The sequence below is a fragment of the Oryctolagus cuniculus genome, chromosome 1, assembly GCF_964237555.1.
Source record: "Oryctolagus cuniculus chromosome 1, mOryCun1.1, whole genome shotgun sequence".
NCBI classification, from domain to species: Eukaryota; Metazoa; Chordata; class Mammalia; order Lagomorpha; family Leporidae; genus Oryctolagus; species Oryctolagus cuniculus.
The window spans coordinates 183,932,574-183,951,431 of NC_091432.1; the positions used below are offsets into that span (position 1 = coordinate 183,932,574).

The 18,858-nt window shown below is 38.3% G+C and overlaps 1 protein-coding gene across 3 annotated transcripts in view; it reads left to right on the plus strand.

Moving 5' to 3' along the window:
* Nucleotides 1-18,858, plus strand: part of FOCAD (focadhesin) — a 381,367-nt gene that overhangs the window by 275,210 nt on the left and 87,299 nt on the right. For all 3 annotated transcript variants that reach the window (XM_002708074.5, XM_017340978.3, XM_017340982.3), the window contains 2 exons: nucleotides 347-532; nucleotides 3,007-3,128. In XM_002708074.5, the coding sequence (XP_002708120.1) occupies nucleotides 347-532; nucleotides 3,007-3,128 (308 nt within the window). The remainder of the gene's footprint in view (nucleotides 1-346; nucleotides 533-3,006; nucleotides 3,129-18,858) is intronic.

The window sequence follows — 18,858 nt, forward strand, 5'->3', positions numbered from 1 at the left end:
ACATGGGTGGCAGGGGCCCAAACACATGAGCCATTTGCTGCTTCTCCTAGGCCATTTGCAGGAAGCTGGATTAGAAGTGGAGCAGTTGGGACATGATCTGGCACCCGTATGGGATGCTAGCATCTCAGGTAGTGGCTTTACCTGCTATACCAGAATGCTGGTACCCAACTCCAACAGTTTTAAATTTGAGCAACTACATATGTGTTCTAATTAGGGGAAATGAAGAAAGGGAAGGGAATCTAGAATTTTCTTTTTATTGTGTGAAGTTTATGTAAGTTATTTTTATGTTTTTATATGAATTTCTCATGTGACATACTTTATCTTTTCTCCTTTTATTGTCTTTCAGCTTTGGAGGAGTTTTTTACATCGCTTGTGAAGCAAGAAATGGTGAATATGCCCCGTGGCATTTATCACTCGGCATTAAAAGGAGGTGTCCGCTCAGACCAAGGAAAGACTGTGGCAGGAATCCCCAATTTTATATTGAAAATGTATGACACAAACAAGCAACCAGGATTGAAACCTGGCCTTGCAGGTAAGAATAGTGCAAAATATCAAGATATAGGTTTTTAATGTAATGATTCAACTTTCAATTCCAGGTAGTACATAATAAGTCATGGCAGGGCATTGTTGCTGCTGTCATTCATTTAGACACAGGTGCACACTACAAAAATTAATAATTATATTTCAAAATACCTTGTAACTGTAGAAGCAAAGACAAATAGATGAACTCCAAGTCTAGAGTAGGCAGAATATTTTAGAACTGTTTTTTTTTTTTTTTTTACTCCGCTTGAAGGAGATTCATTGATTTTTGCTTGTACATGAAGATTGGAGGTTAGCACAGGCAAAGGCCTGGCCTGATGGAGGAAAGAGAAGCAAGTGGAATTCTTAGTGGTTGAATGGGACTATGGTGAAAAATTAGAGATTTTCCTCATTGGGCAGTTTCTGAATTTTGAACTTGTACCAAAAGCTAAAGATCCAGGCTTATTAAAGATTCTGAAAGGCAAATGAATTCTCCTGTCTTGTGGTGCTTAGCAGAAACACACTGACTAGAATGAGCTTGGAAACAAAGCACATAAGAGATAAAGCCCTAGAGAGAGTGGCGAACTTATGCTGAAGATCTACAGCTGCTCTCTCCTGGGTGCACTTGCTAATACTGGCCACATGGTGAGCATTCAGGCTCAACCTTAGCAAAACACTGGTGTAGGAGGTGGAAAAACCAACAGAGGTCTTGGCATTCATGTGGTACTGGAGTGAGAAAACACTAAATTTACAGCCTGTTTCTCTCTGAAGGTAATTGTCATATTTGAAGCTTTATTGGATGAGAGGCTAAGGAGCTAAGTTGAAAACTTCTGAGTACAGACTTAAATGTCTCATGATGTTCCTTGACTGAGGAATGAAAGACCCAGTGGAAGGATGGGGAGATGTTGTCCCTAAGAACAGGAGTGAACCAGAGGTAGACCGAGGTTTACCAAGATGGTAGTCAAGCTTAACCCAGACCAGTTTCTAATTTGGTTGAGATGATCAGTCTTTGACTCAGTCTATCTTACAGAAGAGACAAGAATCTACTCTCTGATATACAACTACATTATTTAAAGTGTCTATACTTTTTTCATATACTGTCTAACACATAATGAAAAAGTACTAGATATAGGAAAACAATAGAAATAAAGGGGACATTTCATGAAGATAAAGAAGTCTTGGCCGGTGCTGCAGCTCACTTGGCTAATCCTCCGCCTGCAGCTCCGGCACCCCAGGTTCTAGTCCTGGTTGGGGCACCAGATTCTGTCCCGGTTGCTCCTCTTCCAGTCCAGCGCTTTGCTGTGGCCCGGCAAGGCAGTGGAGGATGGCCCAGGTGCTTGGGCCCTGCACCCGCATGGGAGACCAGGAGGAAGCACCTGGCTCTTGGTTTTGGATCGGCGCAGCGCTGGCTGTAGCGGCCATTTGGGGGGGTGAACCAGCAGAAAAGGAAGACCTTTCTCTCTGTCTCTCTCTCTCTCTGTCTCTCTCTCTCTCTGTCTCTCTCTCTCTCACTGTCTAACTCTGCCTGACCAAAAAAAAAAAAAAAAAAAAAAAGTCTTTCCACTAGGAAAGCATCATCGATCATCGTTCTAATTGCTGTGCATGAAATGACATAGCTTCAAAATATATTTCAATAATCTGAAATAGAAGAGAAAGTATACACAATAATGTTGGAATTATTGAAGGTCATTTTCAATATTTGGCAGAGTAACCAGACAAAAATCCAATAACTATAAAATATATGAACAATACCATGAACAAACTACTTCATTTTCATTTAGAACATTGAACCTTGCAATGATACTTCATCTTCTTTTAACCATAGAAAATTTACTAAAATTATATATATTTTAGAACTACATAATAATTTTAATATATATTTATTTTAATAAAAAATTTATGGTAATAAAATAAGCAAAATGGTAGCCAGAAGTTAAACTGCCTTTTCTGTAGAGTGAGTGTGACTGTAAGGAGATAAGAGGAAGTTCTGAGATTTTGATAATGTGTTGTTTCTTGTGTGCTAGTTAAGTGTGTGTTCAGTGTATAAAAATACATTGTTATATACTTAATGGTAGCTGTGCTTTTCTCTTGTATCATACTTCAGTAAGAGATGCTCAGAAATGTTATGAAGATTAACATATGCAAAGCTTTTCTTTGTAATTTAAATTTATTTAAAAAAATCTGTCTAGAATAAGCAATTCACAAAAACTTAAGCCAGCAGTTTTAAATTTGCTAATTTATTTATATATCTATACTTATAATTATACTTATTTACTTATAAGTAACATATAAACGAGTGATATTTTAAATGGTGATTTTTTTTCTCTTCTATTTTTTCCTTTCCCTGAATACCAGTAGTCAAAAATAATTTCTTTAGCAAATTATCATTTCATTGTAAATCTATCAGGATTAATTATAGGTTACTAAGAATAAATTGATGAACTTTTGTCATAAGAAATGTTTGCATAAGTTTACTTTGTTTTAAAGGTGGTATGTTGCTTTGCTATGATATTTCAATGTACCAGAGTAAAGATGGCAAACCATTGAATCGACTGATGGCCAGTAGAGGGCGAAGTTTCAAGCAGACATCTCTCGCTCTTGTACATGAGGTAGGTGCCTTCTTATATCCCAATGCCCTCTTATTTGTGTTTAAAGGTATCTTTCTTTTGTTTTATGTTTATTGAATAATATTTTTGGAAATAGTTTTTATCATAATTAAGATATTTCTTTTAAAGATAACCAAAATATCAGATCTAACCAGCTACTAAAATATTTTATAATAATTTTTAAATGATTTTATTTATTTATTTGAAAGGCAGAGTTACAGAGAAAGAGGGAGAGACAGAGAAAGACACACAGAGAGAATGAGTTCTTTTGTGCGCAAGTTCACTCCAAATGGCTGCAGTGGAAGGAATAGGCTGGGCTGGGCTGAAGCCAGGAGCCTGGAACTCCATCCAGGTCTCCCACATGGATGGCAGAGTCCCAAACACTTAGACTGTTTTCTGCTGCTTTCTCAGGTGCATTAACAGGGTGTTGAATTGTAAGTGTAACAGCTAGAACTTGAACCAGTGTACATATAGGATGCTAGCATTGCAAGTGACAGCATAACCTGCTGTACCACAAACTGGCCCCTATATACTAAAATATTGATGTATTTCTGAAATAAATTGCCATGGTTCCCTACTGCCTAGAATAATTATTAGAGAGTAGCCTAGAAATTTGGTTTCTTTCATCAAAGTTTATCTTCTGTTTTCTAGGATAAATATCAATTCATTATTTAAAGAATGTTGCCTATTTTTACTTCTAATTCATTGCAAGGGTCTTGGGCATCAGTATTTATATTTTCCTTGTATTTGAAATTAACAGTAAATGAAAGTGTTTTATTATTTTAGTTTACTTTTTTTAAGATGAACACATTTCATCTTCTTTCAGCTTATTTTATACTAAAAACATTAACCCTACACTAAGTAATGAATTCAACAAATATTAAGAAGAAAAAAACACTATTTCTCAACAGTAGAGACAAGGGTTGTAAGCAATCATCAGATCTCAATTTTCACTTATATACATAATATTTTTTGGTACTCTATTAGTTACCATACATCAGGGAAAACATGGTATTCATCTTTTTTGGGATTGGCTTATTTCACTTAGTGTAATGGTATCCAGTTGTGTCCATCTTATTGCAAAAGACGGGATTTCTTTCTTTGTTTTTAATAGCTGAGTAGTACTCCGTAGTGTATGTACACCATATTTGCTTTATCCATTGATCAGTTGAACATTTGGGTTGATTCCATATCTTAGCTATTGTAAATTGAGCTTCAATGAACAGGGGGGCACAGATAACTCTTAAGATTCTCATTTCATGGCCGGTGCCATGGCTCAATAGTCTAATCCTCTGCCTGTGGTGCCGGCCAACCCAGGGTTCTAGTCCCAGTCGGGGCGCCAGATTCTGTCCCGGTTGCTCCTCTTCCAGTCCAGCTCTCTGCTGCGGCCCTGGAGTTCAGTGGAGGATGGCCCAAGTGCTTGGGCCCTGCACCCCATGAGGACCAGGAGAAGCACCTGGCTCCTGGCTTTGGATCAGCGCGGTGCGCCAGCTGCAGCGTGCTGGCTGCGGCGGCCATTGGAGGGTGAACCAATGGCAAAGGAAGACCTTTCTCTCTGTCTCTCTCTCTCACTGTCCACTCTGCCTGTCAAAAAATAAAAAATTTAAAAAAAGATTCTGATTTCATTTGGCATGGGTAAATTTTCAGGAGTGGGATTGCTAGGTTATATGTTAGGTCTCTATTGAGATTTCTGAGGTATCTTCATGCTGCCTTTCACAATGGCTGTACTAGTTTACATTCTCACCAAAGTGTATTAAGGTAATTTTACCCCACATCCTTGCCAGCATTTATTATTTGTTGATTTTTTGTATGAGAGCCATTCTAACTGGGTTGAGGTGAAACCTCATTATAGTTTTGATTTGCATTTCCCTGGTGGCTAGTGATCCTGAGTATTTTTTCATGTCTCTATTACCATTAAATTATCTCTTTTGAGAATACGTGCAAAATCTGTTGCCCATTTATTAACTGGATTTTTTTGATGTTGTTGAGTTTCTTGATCTCTTTATAGATTTTTTTTTTTTTTTTTGACAGGCAGAGTGGACAGTGAGAGAGAGAGAGACAGAGAGAAAGGTCTTCCTTTTGCCGTTGGTTCACCCTCCAATGGCCGCCGCACTGCGGCCGGCGCACCACGCTGATCCGATGGCAGGAGCCAAGTACTTTTCCTGGTCTCCCATGGGGTGCAGGGCCCAAGCACTTGGGCCATCCTCCACTGCACTCCCTGGCCACAGCAAAGAGCTGGCCTGGAAGAGGGGCAACCGGGACAGAATCCGGCGCCCCAACCGGGACTAGAACCTGGTGTGCCGGCACTGCAAGGCGGAGGATTAGCCTAGTGAGCCGCGGCGCTGGCCTCTTTATAGATTCTTGATATTAACCCTTTATCAGTATCACAGTTTGCAAATATTTTCTCCCATTCTGTTGGTGTCCTGTTCACTCTGCTAAGTGTATCCTTTGTAGTGCAGAAGCTTCTTAGTTTGATATAATCTCTTGTCTGTTTTTCCTTTGATTGCCTGTACTTCTGGGAGTTTTTCCAAGAAGTCTTTTCCTGTGACAATATCTTGAGGAGTTTCAAGTGTTCTCTAGTAATTTGATGGTATTAAGTCCTTGATTCATTTTGAGTTGATTATTGTAGAAGGTTTGAAGTAGGGATCTTGTTTCATACTTCTGCATGTAGTAATCCAATTTTCCCATGCCCATTTGTTGAACAGACTGTTCTTATTGCAGGAATTGATTTTAGTTCCTTTATAAAAGATTAGATGGTTGCAGATGTGTGGATTGATTTCTGGAGGTTCTATTCTGTTCCATTGGTCTACATGTCTGTTTTTGTGCCATCACCACGCTGTTTTGATTATAGTTCTGCACCATGTCTTGAAATCTGGTATTATAATGCCTCCAGCACTGTTTTCCTTGGTTAAGATTGCTTTAGCTCTTTGGTGGTCTCTTGTAATTGCATATAATTTTAGCATTGATGTTTCTAGTTCTGAGAAGAATGTTGTTGGTATTTTGATTGAATCCCTAGATTGCTCTTGGTACTATGGACATGTTGATGATATTGATTCTTCTAATCCATGAACACAGAAGATTTTCCCATTTTTGGTATCTTCTACTTCTTTCTTTTATGTTTTATAATTCTCATCGTAGAGCTCTTTGACATCCTTGGTTAAATTTGTTCCAAGACATTTAATTTTTTTGTAGCTATTGTTAATGGGATTGATCCCAGAAGTTCTTTCTCAGGCATAGCATTGTCTGGTATACAAAAGCTATTAGTTTTTGTGTGTTAATTTTATATCCTGCCACTTTACCAAACTCTTCTATGAGTTGCAATAATCTCTCAGTGGAGTCTTTTGAATCCCCTATATTTAGAATTGTGTCATCTGCAAATAGGGATAGTTTGACTCTCTTTTTCAAATTTATCCCTTTGATTTCTTTTGCTTGCTTTATGGCTCTGGATAAAACTTCCAGGGCAATATTGAATAGCAGTGGTGAGAGTGGCATCATTGTCTGGTTCTAGATCTTAATGGGAATGCTTCCAATTTCTCCCCATTCAAAAGGATGATGGCTGTGGGTTCGTCATAAATTGCCTTGATTGTGTTGAGGAATGTTCTTTCTATACCCAATTTGCTTAAGGTTTTTATTGTGAAAGGATGTTCTATTTTATTAGATGCTTTTTTCTGCATCCACTGAGATAATCATATGGTTCTTATTCTTTAGTTTATTAATGTGAGGTCTGATTTGCATAATTTGAACCATCCTTTCATACCAAGGGTAAATCTCACTTGTTCTGGTTGAATAATCTTTCTGATGTATTGTTGGATTTGATTAGCTAATATTTTGTTGAGGGTTTTTTACATCAGTGTTCATCGGGGATATTAGTCTATAGTTCTCTTTCTTTGTTGTATCTTTTTCTGGTTTAGGAACTAAGGTGATGCTGGCCTCATAGAAGGAATTTTGGAGGATTCCCTCCTTTTCCATTGTTTTGAATAGTTTGATAAAAATTGGAATTAGTTCTTCTTTAAAAGTCTGCTGGGCCGGCACCATGGCTCACTTGGCTAATCCTCTGCCTGCAGCACTGGCACCCGAGGTTCTAGTCCCAGTTGGGGCACTGCGTACTAGTCCTGGTTGCTCCTCTTCCAGTCCAGCTCTCTGCTGTGGCCCCAGAGGGCAGTGGAGGATGGCCCAAGTGCTTGGGTTCCTGCACCTGCATGGGAGACCGGGAGGAAGTACCCAGCTCCTGGCTTCAGATCAGCACAGTGTGCTGGCCATAGCGGCCATTAGGGGAGTGAACCAACAGAAGGAAGACCTTTCTCTCTGTCTCTCTCTCACTGTCTATAACTTTTTCTCTGTCTCTCTCTCTCACTGTCTAATTCTGCTTAGCAAAAAAAAAAAAAAAAAAAAAAAAAAAAAAAAAAAAAAAAAAAAAAAAAAAGCTTGTAGAATTCAGCAGTTTAACCATGCAGTCCTGGGATTTTGTTTGTTGGGAGAGTATTACTGATTCAATCTCCACCTTCACCTTTATGTCTTCATAACTCAGTTTTGGTAGATTGTATGTGTCCTACCTATCTATTTCTTCTAGATTTTCAACTTTGATGACCTATAGCTGTTTGTAATAGTTCCTAATGATTCTTTTGATTTCAGGAGTGGGATTGCTAGGTTATATGGTAGGTAGTATTTGTTTTTACATCTCCTTTTTCTTTTCTTTTTTTAATTGAAGTTAAGTTTATTTGGGTGCAATTTTTCTTTTTTGAAATCTGAGTATATGAGAGAGATCTTCGAAAAAGTTCACGGAATCTGTGTATTATGACAAAGTATGCATGGCTTTAAAAAGTTTTGAGGAATAAAAAATTTGTCTTTTAATTCATTTTCCATGATCTTTGTGAAGCAAAGATGTTTACTTCTTAATGCTTCCTAATATACTATCTCTTTTTTTCAACTTTTATTTAATAAATTTCCAAAGTACAACTTTTGAATTATAGTGGCTTTTCCCCCTATAACCTCCCTCCCACCCGCAACCATCCCATCTCCCGCTCCCTCTCCTATCTCATTCTTTATCAAGATTCTTTTTCAATTATCTTTATATATAAAAGATCAATTTAGTATATACTAAATAAAGATTTCAAAAGACTGTACCCACACAGACATACAAAGTATAGAGTACTGTTTGAATAGTAGTGGTTTTACCGTTAATTTGCATAGTACAACACATTAAGGACAGAGGTCCTACATGGGGAGCAGGTGCACAGTGACTCCTGTTGTTGATTTAACAATTGACACTCTTACTTATGACGTCAGTAATCACCTGTGGCTCCTGTCATGAGCTGGCAAGGCTGTGGAAGCTTCTTGAGTTCACAAACTCCGACCTTATTTAGACAAGGCCATAGTCAAAGTGGAAGTTCCCTCCTCCCATGAGAGAAAGGTACTGCCTTCTTTGATGGCCTGTTCTTTCTGCTGGGATCTCACTCACAGAGATCTTTCATTTAGGTCATATTTTTTTGCTTTAGTGTCTGGCTTTCCATGCTTGTGAAACTCTCATGGGCTTTTTAGCCACATCTGAATGCCTTAAGGGCTGATTCTGAGGCCAGAGTGCTGTTTAGGGCATTTGCCATTCTATGAGTCTGCTGTGTATCCTGCCTCCCATGTAGGATCATTCTCTCCTTTTTAATTCTATCAATTATTATTTGCAGACACTCGTCTTATTTATGTAATCCCTTTGACACTTAATTCTATCTTTTTGATCAATTATGAACTTAAACTTATCACTTTATCAAGTAAGATGGCATTGGTACATGCCACTTTGATGGGATTGAATTGGAATCCCCTGGCACATTTCTAGCTCTATCATTAGGGCTAAGTCCGAGTGAGCATGTGCCAAACTGTACATTGCCTCCCTCTCTTAATACCACTCTTATATTTAACATGGATCACATTTCAGTTAATTTTAAATGCCTAAGAATAATTGTGTGTTAATTAAAGAGTTCAACAAATGGTATTAAGTAGAACAAAAAAATACTAAAAGGAATAAAATAGTAAGTTATTCCTCAACAGTCAGGACAAGGGCTGAACAAGACATTGTTTCTCATAGTGTCCATTTCACTTCAACAATTTTTCCTTTTAGGTGCTCAGTAAGTTGTCACTGGTCAGCAAGAACATATGATATTTGTCCCTTTGGGATTGGCTCATTTCACTCAGCATGATGTTTTCCAGATTCCTCCATTTTGTTGCCAATGACCGGATTTCATTGTTTTTGACTGCTGTATAGTATTCTATAGAGTACATGTCCCATAATTTCTTTATCCAGTCTACTGTTGATGGACATTTAGGTTGATTCCATGTCTTAGCCATTGTGAATTGAGCTGCAATAAACATGGGGGTACAGATAATTCTTTTATTTGCGGATTTTATTTCCCTTGGGTAAATTCCGAGGAGAGGGATGGCTTTGTCATATGGTAGGTCTATATTCAGATTTCCTATGGTATCTCCAAACTGATTTTCATAGTGGTTTTACCAGTTTACATTCCCACCAACAGTGGATTAGAGTACCCTTTTCCCATATGTTTGCCAGTATTTATTGTTTGTTGATTTCTGTATGAAAGCCATTTTAACTGGAGTGAGGTGAAACCTTATTGTGGCTTTGATTTGCATTTCCCTGAGCATTTTTTAATTGTTGGCAGTTTGTTTATTAATTCACCAGTTGTGGGACCTTTGAGCATTCTCATACAGGTCTGTGTATTCACATTTGTTTTCATTTCCTTTTTGTAAATATCTAGGAAGGAGATCACCACGTCACCACATTGTGTGGTCAGTGCATATATAACTGTAGCAGCTACTAAACTGTTTTCTTAGACTGTCTCATTTTGATTTCCTGCCTACCATGTGTAAGAGTTTCAGCTATTCTTCCTCCTTGCCAGTACTTGCTATTGTCAGCTTTAAAAAAATTAACCATCCTTGTAGTGGGTGGTGATTTCCCATTTTGATTTTTGTTAAAGATTTTATTTATTTCTTTGAGAGGTAGAGTTACAGATAGGGAGAGGGACAGACAGAGAGGTCTTCATCTGCTGGTTCATTCTAGAGCTGGGCTGATCCAAAACCAATAGGCAGAAGCTTCCTTCAGTTCTCCCTTATGGGTGCAGGGGCCCAAGCACCTGGACCATCCTTCACTGCCTTCCCAGGCCACAAGTGGAGAGCTGAATCTGAAGAGGAACAGCTGGGATACCAACTGGCGCTCATATGGGATGTTGGCACCACAGGCAGAGGCTTAACCCACTGTGCCACAGCACTAGCCACCTTCCAATTGTGATTTTAATTTGTATTCCCTCAGTGAATAATGATGACCAGCATGTTTTAATATGTTCATTTGCTATTGATATCTCCTTAAATTTATCCTTTGATGTTTGCTCATTTTTTAAAAAAATATTTTATTTATTTATTTGAGAGATAGACACAATCATGGTGGGAGGATGAGAGATAAAAGAGAGAGAGATTGAGAGAGACAGACACACAAACTTACTTCCATTCACTAATTCACTCCCCAAATGCCCTGACAATTGGAGCTGAGCTGGGTGGAAGCTAAGAGCCAAAACCTCACTCCATGTCTCCCCTGTGGGTCTCAGGAACTCAATCACATGAGTCATGACTGTTGCCTCTAGGAAGCTAGTAGAATTAGGAGCAGAAGCTGGTGGGCATTGATGGAACAAGGACATAAACCTGAGATCTTGTGTTGTTCCCCACCCCACCCACTACGTTCTTCCCCAGGTTTGAAATCCAATGGGGCAAACTTGAAGAGATGCTTTTGCAGGTTAACCAGTATGGAGAATCTCATCTCCACCTACTGCCCCCCACCCCCACCCCTGGCCCACCTAAGATATGAAAGGGTCCAGCCTGCTTGGGTCTGAGTCTCTGCCATATGTTCTGTCTGTGAGCATGATGGCAGTTGGTCAACCTCTGTGAGCTTACTTTCTCTGACTAAATTTGGGTTGGCTGCAAGTTCATATTCTGTCTCCTCTCTGTTTTGTGCCCTTTTTTCTTAATTTTGATTCCCCATGTGAGGAGGCACCAACCTGCACTCTTTTCCTAATAGATGTCAGATGCAGCCCCTATGATGTGGGACATGGGTGCTTTAACTAGCATCTTATCTAACACCTTAATCACTATGCTAAACTGGCATCTTAATCAGTTGACTAAATGCCAATCCTCTGTTGCCCATTCATTTAAAAAAAAAAAAAAGAACTGTGGTTTTTGTTTTCAAAAAAAGGTCACTATATATTCTAGATGTAAATTCTTTATTTCAAATGGGTTTTGCAAATTTTTTCCTCAAATCTATAACTTGTCTTTTCATTTTCTTAGCATTATCTTTTGAATAGTATTTTTTAATTTTGAAGAATTCAATTTTATCCTGTTTTTCTCATTGTAATATTAACTGTGATAAAGATGGTTTCAACTTTTTTCTTTCTGATATTTATGTCTTTTTATTTCTTCTTCTTGACTAATTGCACAGTCCAGAGCATCCACTGAATGCTAAATAGGGCTGGTGACCACAGACATTGTTGTCGTATCAATGATGTGAGGGAAAAACCATTCAGTGTTTCACCACTTAATTTGATTTATTGTGCAACTTGTATAATATTCTATACAGGCTGAGGAAATTTCTATGTAGTCCTAAATTGCCGAGAGTTTTTGTTTTGTTTTTTAGTCACAAATAGATTGAATTTTGTCGAATGCTTTTTTCCACATCTGTTGAGATGATCATGTATTTTAAAAATTTGTTGATATGATGAATTATTTTGATTAATTTTCTGATGCAAACCAATCCTACATTCCTGGGATGAACTCCACTTGATCATAATATACTGTTCTGTTTATGTATTGCCGTATTTGATTTATTAATGTTTGGTTAAGAATTTCTGCGTCTATGCCCATGAACGATGTTTTTCTCTTATTTTCTTGCAGTATCTTGCTTAGTTTTGTTACTCAGATAATGCTATCCTAATAAAGTTAATTGGGTAGTATCTTCTTCTCCTACCTTCCCTGGAAGAATTTATCAAGAATTGTTTTTATTGTTTCCTTACATGCTTGGCAGAATTTTCCAGTGAAACCATCTGGGTCTGGAATTTTCTTTACAGTAATGTTTGTAATTGTGAATTTCATTTTAAAGATTTATTTATTTATTTTGAAAGTCAGGGTTACAGAGAGAGAGAGAGAGATCTTCCATCACCTACTTCATTCCCCAGAAGATTGCGATGGCCAGCTCTGGGCCAGGCCAAACCCAGGAGCCAGGAGATTCATCCGGTCTCCCACAAGAGCGGCAAGGGCCCAAACACCTGGATCACTTTTTGCTGCTTTTCCCAGGCCATTAGCAGGGTGCTGCATTGGATGTGGATCAGCGGGGACATGAATTGGCACCCATATGGGATGCCGGCATCTCAGGCACCAGCTTTACCTGCTGTACCATGCCAGCCCCCCGAATTTCATTTTAAAAATATCTCTGAGACTATTCTTTCTTTCTGCTTCTTTCACCCTGTATCTAGCTTAACCTACTGATCTAAAGGAGAAAATTTTGGTGACACTGTACAAATCACAGAGTTTTTCTCCTTTAGTAAATCATAAATTCCAAAAATCAGGGAATTTCATATATAGATCCAGTGTCTAGTATTCTTGACAATAGTAGATACTTAATAAATGCTTGTTGAGTTAATCATTTAATCTTTTTGAAATGTGGATGTGTTTTTACTTTGATGGAGACTTTTTTATTAATATAAATAGAACAGATTTCTTGTCTTTCATAAATACAATTCTAAGAACATGATGATATGTCCCTCCTTCCTTCTCTACCTTCTTCTTCCTTCCTTTTTTTTTCCTTTGAATTGTTGTGATAATATACTTTCAGTTCACGTTATAACCACAGGCTTAATGTTCCTCTAAATATAGTGTTTAAAAAGTAGAAAGTCTACTGTTCCAAAAAAATATAGACAAGGGCTTTAAATAGTAGTCAGATCATAAGATGTCAATTTCACTCTTATCATTCATGGTTTTGGTTTTTGTACTCTATATGTTAGCCACCACAAATCAGAGAAAATAAATGGTACTTGTCTTTTTAGGTCTGGTTTATTTCACTAAGTATATTGGTCTCTACTTGCATCCATTTTATTGCAAAAGACAGGATTTCATTTTTTTTAAAGATTTTATTTTATTGTGTTTGAAAGACAGTTACAGAGAGAGGTAGAGACAGAGAGAGAGGTCTTCCATTCACTGGTTCACTCCCCAGATGGCCACAACGGCTGTAGCTGCACCAATCAGAAGCTAGGAGCCAGGAGCTCCTTCTGGGTCTCCCACATGGGTGTAGGGGCCCAAGGACTTAGGCCAACTTCTACTGCTTTCTCAGGCCATAGCAGAGAGCTGGATCGGAAGAGGAGCAGCCAGGACTAGAATTGGCGCCCATATGGGATGCTGGTGCCTCAGGCCAGGGCTTTAACCCGCTGCACCACAGCACCGGCCCCAGAATTTCATTTTTTATGGCTGAGTATATTCCATTGTGTATACATACACCACATTTTCTTTATCCAGTCATTAGTTGGTGTACATCTGGCTTGATTCTATAGCTTAGCTATTGTGATTTGAGCTGCTAGAAACATGGGGATAGAGATCACTCTTTTCTATGCTTATTTCATTTCCCATGGGATAAGTTCCCAGGAGTGAGATGATTGGATCATATAGTAGATTTATTTACAGATTTTTTTGAGGAATCTCTATACTGTCTTCTATAATGGTTGTACTAGTTTATATTCCCACAAATACTGTATTAAGGTACATTTTTCCTAGTTGTTTCACTAATTTCTAATCTCACCTATTCATAAGCATGCATAATAAAATACATTACTGGAATTGTTATTTTGGGCAAAGTGTTATTTAATTAAGAACAAAGTATTGAATGTTTTTATTTTGCTCTTACTTATTCCTTACTGACGATCTTCCTTTCTTCATGTAGATCTGAGTTTCTGTTTATCATTTTTCTTGTTTTAAAAATTTCTTTTAACATACAATGTCTACACTTGAAGTAAATGTGGCAAACTGCTGAAAAATTGTAAAGTTAAAAAAATTTTAAAAATAAATTGCACTGAAAAAAAAAAAAGAATTTAAAAAAATCTTAAAATTTCCTGAAAGGCTTAGTGGCAACAAATTATCTCTGTTTTGTTTGTTTGATAAATGCTTTATTTTTCCTTTACTTTTGAAGGATTATTTCACAGGGTACAGAATTCTAGATTAATAGTTTGGACACTCAGTACTTTAGATATTTCACTGTGCTGTTTTCTTGCTTGTAAGGTTTCTGAAAGGAAGTTGGATATAATTTCTATTTTTGCTCCTCTATTTATAAGCCATATATTCCTCTGACTTTGTTCACAGGTGTTTTTTTTTTTTTTCCCTTTATCTTTGATTTTCTATGGCTTGAATATTATATGCCTACCTACCTATAGGTTTTGGGCCATTTATACAGCTTGGTGTTTTCTGACTCTCCTACATCTGTGACCTAGGAAAATTCTCAGTCATTATTTCTATAAATATTTCTTCTGTTATTTTCCTCTCTTTTTCTTATGGTAGTCCTGTTATGTGTATGTTAAACCTTTTATAGTTGTCTCACAGTGCTTGGCTATTTTATTCTCATTTTTGTTGTTGTTGTTAAGATGTTTTTCTCTTTGCTTTTTAGTTTCAGAAGTTTCTTTGTTTTTAACTTTTATTTAGTAAATATAAATTTCCAAAGTACAGTGTATGGATTACAATGGCTCCCCCCCCCCCATAATTTCCCTCCCAGTCGCACCCCTCCCATCTTCCACTCCCTCTCCCATTCCATTCACATCAAGATTCATTTTCAATTATCTTTATATACAGAAGATCAATTTAGTATATATTAAGTAAAGATTTCATCAGTTTGCACCCACACAGAAACACAAAGTGTAAAATACTGTTTGAGTACTAGTTATAACATTACTTCACATTGGACAACACATTAAGTACAGATCCCACATGAGAAGTAAGTACACAGTGACTCCTGTTGTTGACATAACAATTTGACACTCTTGTTTATAGCATCAGTAATCTCCCTAGGCTCTAGTCATGAGTTGCCAAGGCAATGGAAGCCTTTTGAGTTCGCCGACTTCAATCTTATTCCGACAGGGTCATAGTCAAAGTGGAAGTTCTCTCCTCCCTTCAGAGAAAGGTAACTCCTTCTTTGATGGCCCCGTTCTTTCCACTGGGATCTCACTCACAGAGATCTTTCATTTAGGTTTTTTGTTTGTTTGTTTGTTTATGGTTTTTTTGCCACAGTCCCTTGGCTTTCCATGCCTAAAATATTCTCATGGGCTCTTCAGCCATATCCGAATGCCTTAAGGGCTGATTCTGAGGCCAGAGTGCTATTTAGGACATCTGCCATTCTATGAGTCTGCTGTGTATCCCCCTTCCCATGTTGGATTGTTCTCTCCCTTTTTGATTCTGTCAGTTAGTATTAGCAGACACTAGTCTTGTTTGTGTGATCCCTTTGACTCTTAGACCTATCAGTGTGATCAATTGTGAACTGAAATTGATCACTTGGACTAGTGAGATGGCATTGGTACATGCCACCTTGATGGGATTGAATTGGAATCCCCTGGTATGTTTCTAACTCTACCATTTGGGGCAAGTCAGCTTGAGCATGTCCCAAATTGTACATCTCCTCCCTCTCTTATTCCCACTCTTATATTTAACAGGGATCACTTTTCAGTTAAAATTTAAACACCTAAGAATAATTGTGTTAATTACAGAGTTCAACCAATAGTACTAGAACAAAAAAAAATTCTAAAAGGGATAAAGTATTACATCAATATATTCTTTGTCCTGAAATTCTTTTTTCATTTTGCCCAGTCCACTAGTATGTCCATTTTTCATTTCTGTTACAGTGTTTTTGCTTTCTAACATTTCTTTTTTTGGCTCTTCCTTAGAATTATCACCTGTCACCTTACCTTGTCTGTTTCTTCTTGCATTTAAGTACTTTATCCAGTAAAACCTTCAATTTATTATTAATGGTTGTTTTAAATTCTAAGCTTGATAAATCCAACATACCTGTCATTTGTGTGTCTGGTTTTGAAGCTTGCTCTGTTTCTTCAGTTGTTTTTTTGTTCATTATACATTGTCATTGTAGTTTTTTTTTTTTTTTTTTTTTTTAGTTGCCAGGCAATGATGTACTAAGTCAAAAGAAATGAAGTAGGCCGGCACCGTGGCTCACTAGGCTAATCCTCCACCACTGGCACCGGTACCCCAGATTCTAGTCCCAGTTAGGGTGCAGGGTCTGTCCTAGTTGCTCCTCTTCCAGTTCAGCTCTCTGCTGTGGCCTGGGAAGGCATTGGAGGATGGCCCAGGTCCTTGGGCCCTGCACCCGCATGGGAGACCAGGAGGAAGCACCTGGCTCCTGGCTTCGGATCGGCCTAGTGTGCCGGCTGTAGCGGCCATTTGGGGGGTGAACCAACAGAAGGAAGACCTTTCTTTCTGTCTCTCTCTCTCTCACTGTCTAACTCTAACTCTGCCTGTCAAAAAAAAAAAAAAAAAAAAAAAAAGAAAGAAAAGAAAAGAAAAGAAGTAAATAAACCCTCAGTAATGTAGTGGTATTACATGTGAAGAGGGTTGGGGGAAAGAGTAGAAGTGCTCTGTAGTCATATTATTGGGTTTCAGTAGCCTAGTCGGCCTGTGGCCTTCACAATTGCATTTCAATTTGCTTAATCTCTTAGGTAGGACAGGATAGCTAGAGTGGGTGGAAGTTGTGTACTTCTTTTCTCCCAAAAGGCTACAAGATGTTGGAGTTGGGTATTTCCCCTCCCCCAGGTTAGTTAAGCCCTGCTGTTAGATTTCGGCTCTGTTAAATAGTTTCTTCTGATGGCAAAACAGAATACTTCAGGCTATGTCAAAATAGCCTCTTTTCCATTTCCCTTGCCGAAAGCACGAGGTGATGGTGATTTTTCCCTCTGCTATTCACTGTAAGAACCTCATAGAGCTCTTTAAAGTAAAATTTGCAAAGGTGTGGGTCCTCTCCAATGACTGGGTCCACCTGGAGTTTTTAATTCTCAGATCTGTCTACGCTTACCCTCTAGTCTTTCATCATTTATAGTTCAGGCTTTCTTACCCTTACACTAATTTCCAAAGAGATTTCTGCCCACAGGGTTCTACTCTAGTAAGTTGCGATTCTCTATATGTCCCTAAATCTCCAATTTGTGGGGTTAGGAGGTGGGCAGCAGTTTGCTACCCTCACTACCCTTATGGACCTCAGACAAATTACTAATTTTTTAGTTTCTTCAGCTTTTTACTTGTGGTTAGGACGGAATGGTGACTTCTAAGCTCCTTACCTGCTACTGCCACAGAGAACTAGTTATGTCATGTAATCTGTGATTAATTCCTTTGGAAAGTGTTGTGTCCTTTTGTTTTTGAAAGCAATGTTTTTTCTTTGACTTAAAAAAAAAACACGTTATTTTTATTTATTTGAAAGGCATGCTGAGAGAGCGAGAGAGAGAGAAAGAGATATCTTGCATTTGCTGATTCATTCCCCAAATGGCTACAATGGCTGGAGGTCTGCCAAACCAAAGCCAGGAGCCTGGAACTCCATCTGGGTCTTGCATGCAGGTGGCAGGGGCCTAAGCACATGGGCCATTCTCTCCTGCTTACCCAGGCTCATCAGTAGGGGACTGGGTCATCAGAAGCCAGGACTGAAACCAGCACCTGGATATGGGATGCTGGTACAGCAGGCTGTGGCTTAACCTGCTGTGCCACAATGTCTGCCTCTCTGAATTTTCTTCAAGTGAAATCCTCCCGTGTCACTCTTGGAAGAATCACAGATCTAAGTCTGATTCCGCTCTGGCCTGACGCACCAGAGCTCTTCTGCATAACTGGTGTTAAGACTTCCCCGGGACTGAAGTGCCCTCTGCTCCCTTGGAAGGGGGCGCCCAGTAGTTATTTCACATCTACTAGGCCTTCTCCAAACCCAAGGGACTGTCCTCTTCTCCACTGATTTATATATTCTTCTAATCCTGAACTTAACTTGACTCCTGCTGAGGAGGAAGCTGAAAGTGAATGACAGTTTCCTTCTCTAAAATTTGCTGCCACTCTTGTCATCCTTTGGCATTTTAACTCTGACATGACACTCTTTTCTAAATTGGGTGGTGCTGATTTGCCTCTGAATGAGACTGGCAGTCCTGCTTCATTATTTTCTCCATTCTTGGGCACAAGAACATCTTCCTGATCCTACCACTACCACCCAGCCATATTCTGCCTGAGCATTAGGTAATGGGCTCTTTTTAAAATTTTTGATTTCAGAGAAACCTTATGCAGACTTATTGACAGCTCTACTGAGAAATTTTTGGTTCCATTTTCTTCTTGTTTTATTTTTAAGTGATCGTCATTTGATTCTTTTTGCCTTGTAAATTAATTTTGTTTTTTTTTTCTGCCTCCCTTAAATATTTCCCTAGATGCCACAAATTACATATGATATAACCAGTCACTCAAGTTACACGAAATGTACTTGGCTTCTTTCAGTTCCTTTTTTATTTAAAAAACACACTTCTTATCAAGTACAGGGGTAGTGTTAGCCTTCTTGAAATATGACACAATTGGATGAGCCTTGTAAATAATAATGTGGAGAAGTTGTACTGTGCTTATTACACATTTCCTCTAGAAAATACTGTGAAAAGTATCGTTTGCTATATTTTAGATACTCTGTGATTACTGTGTA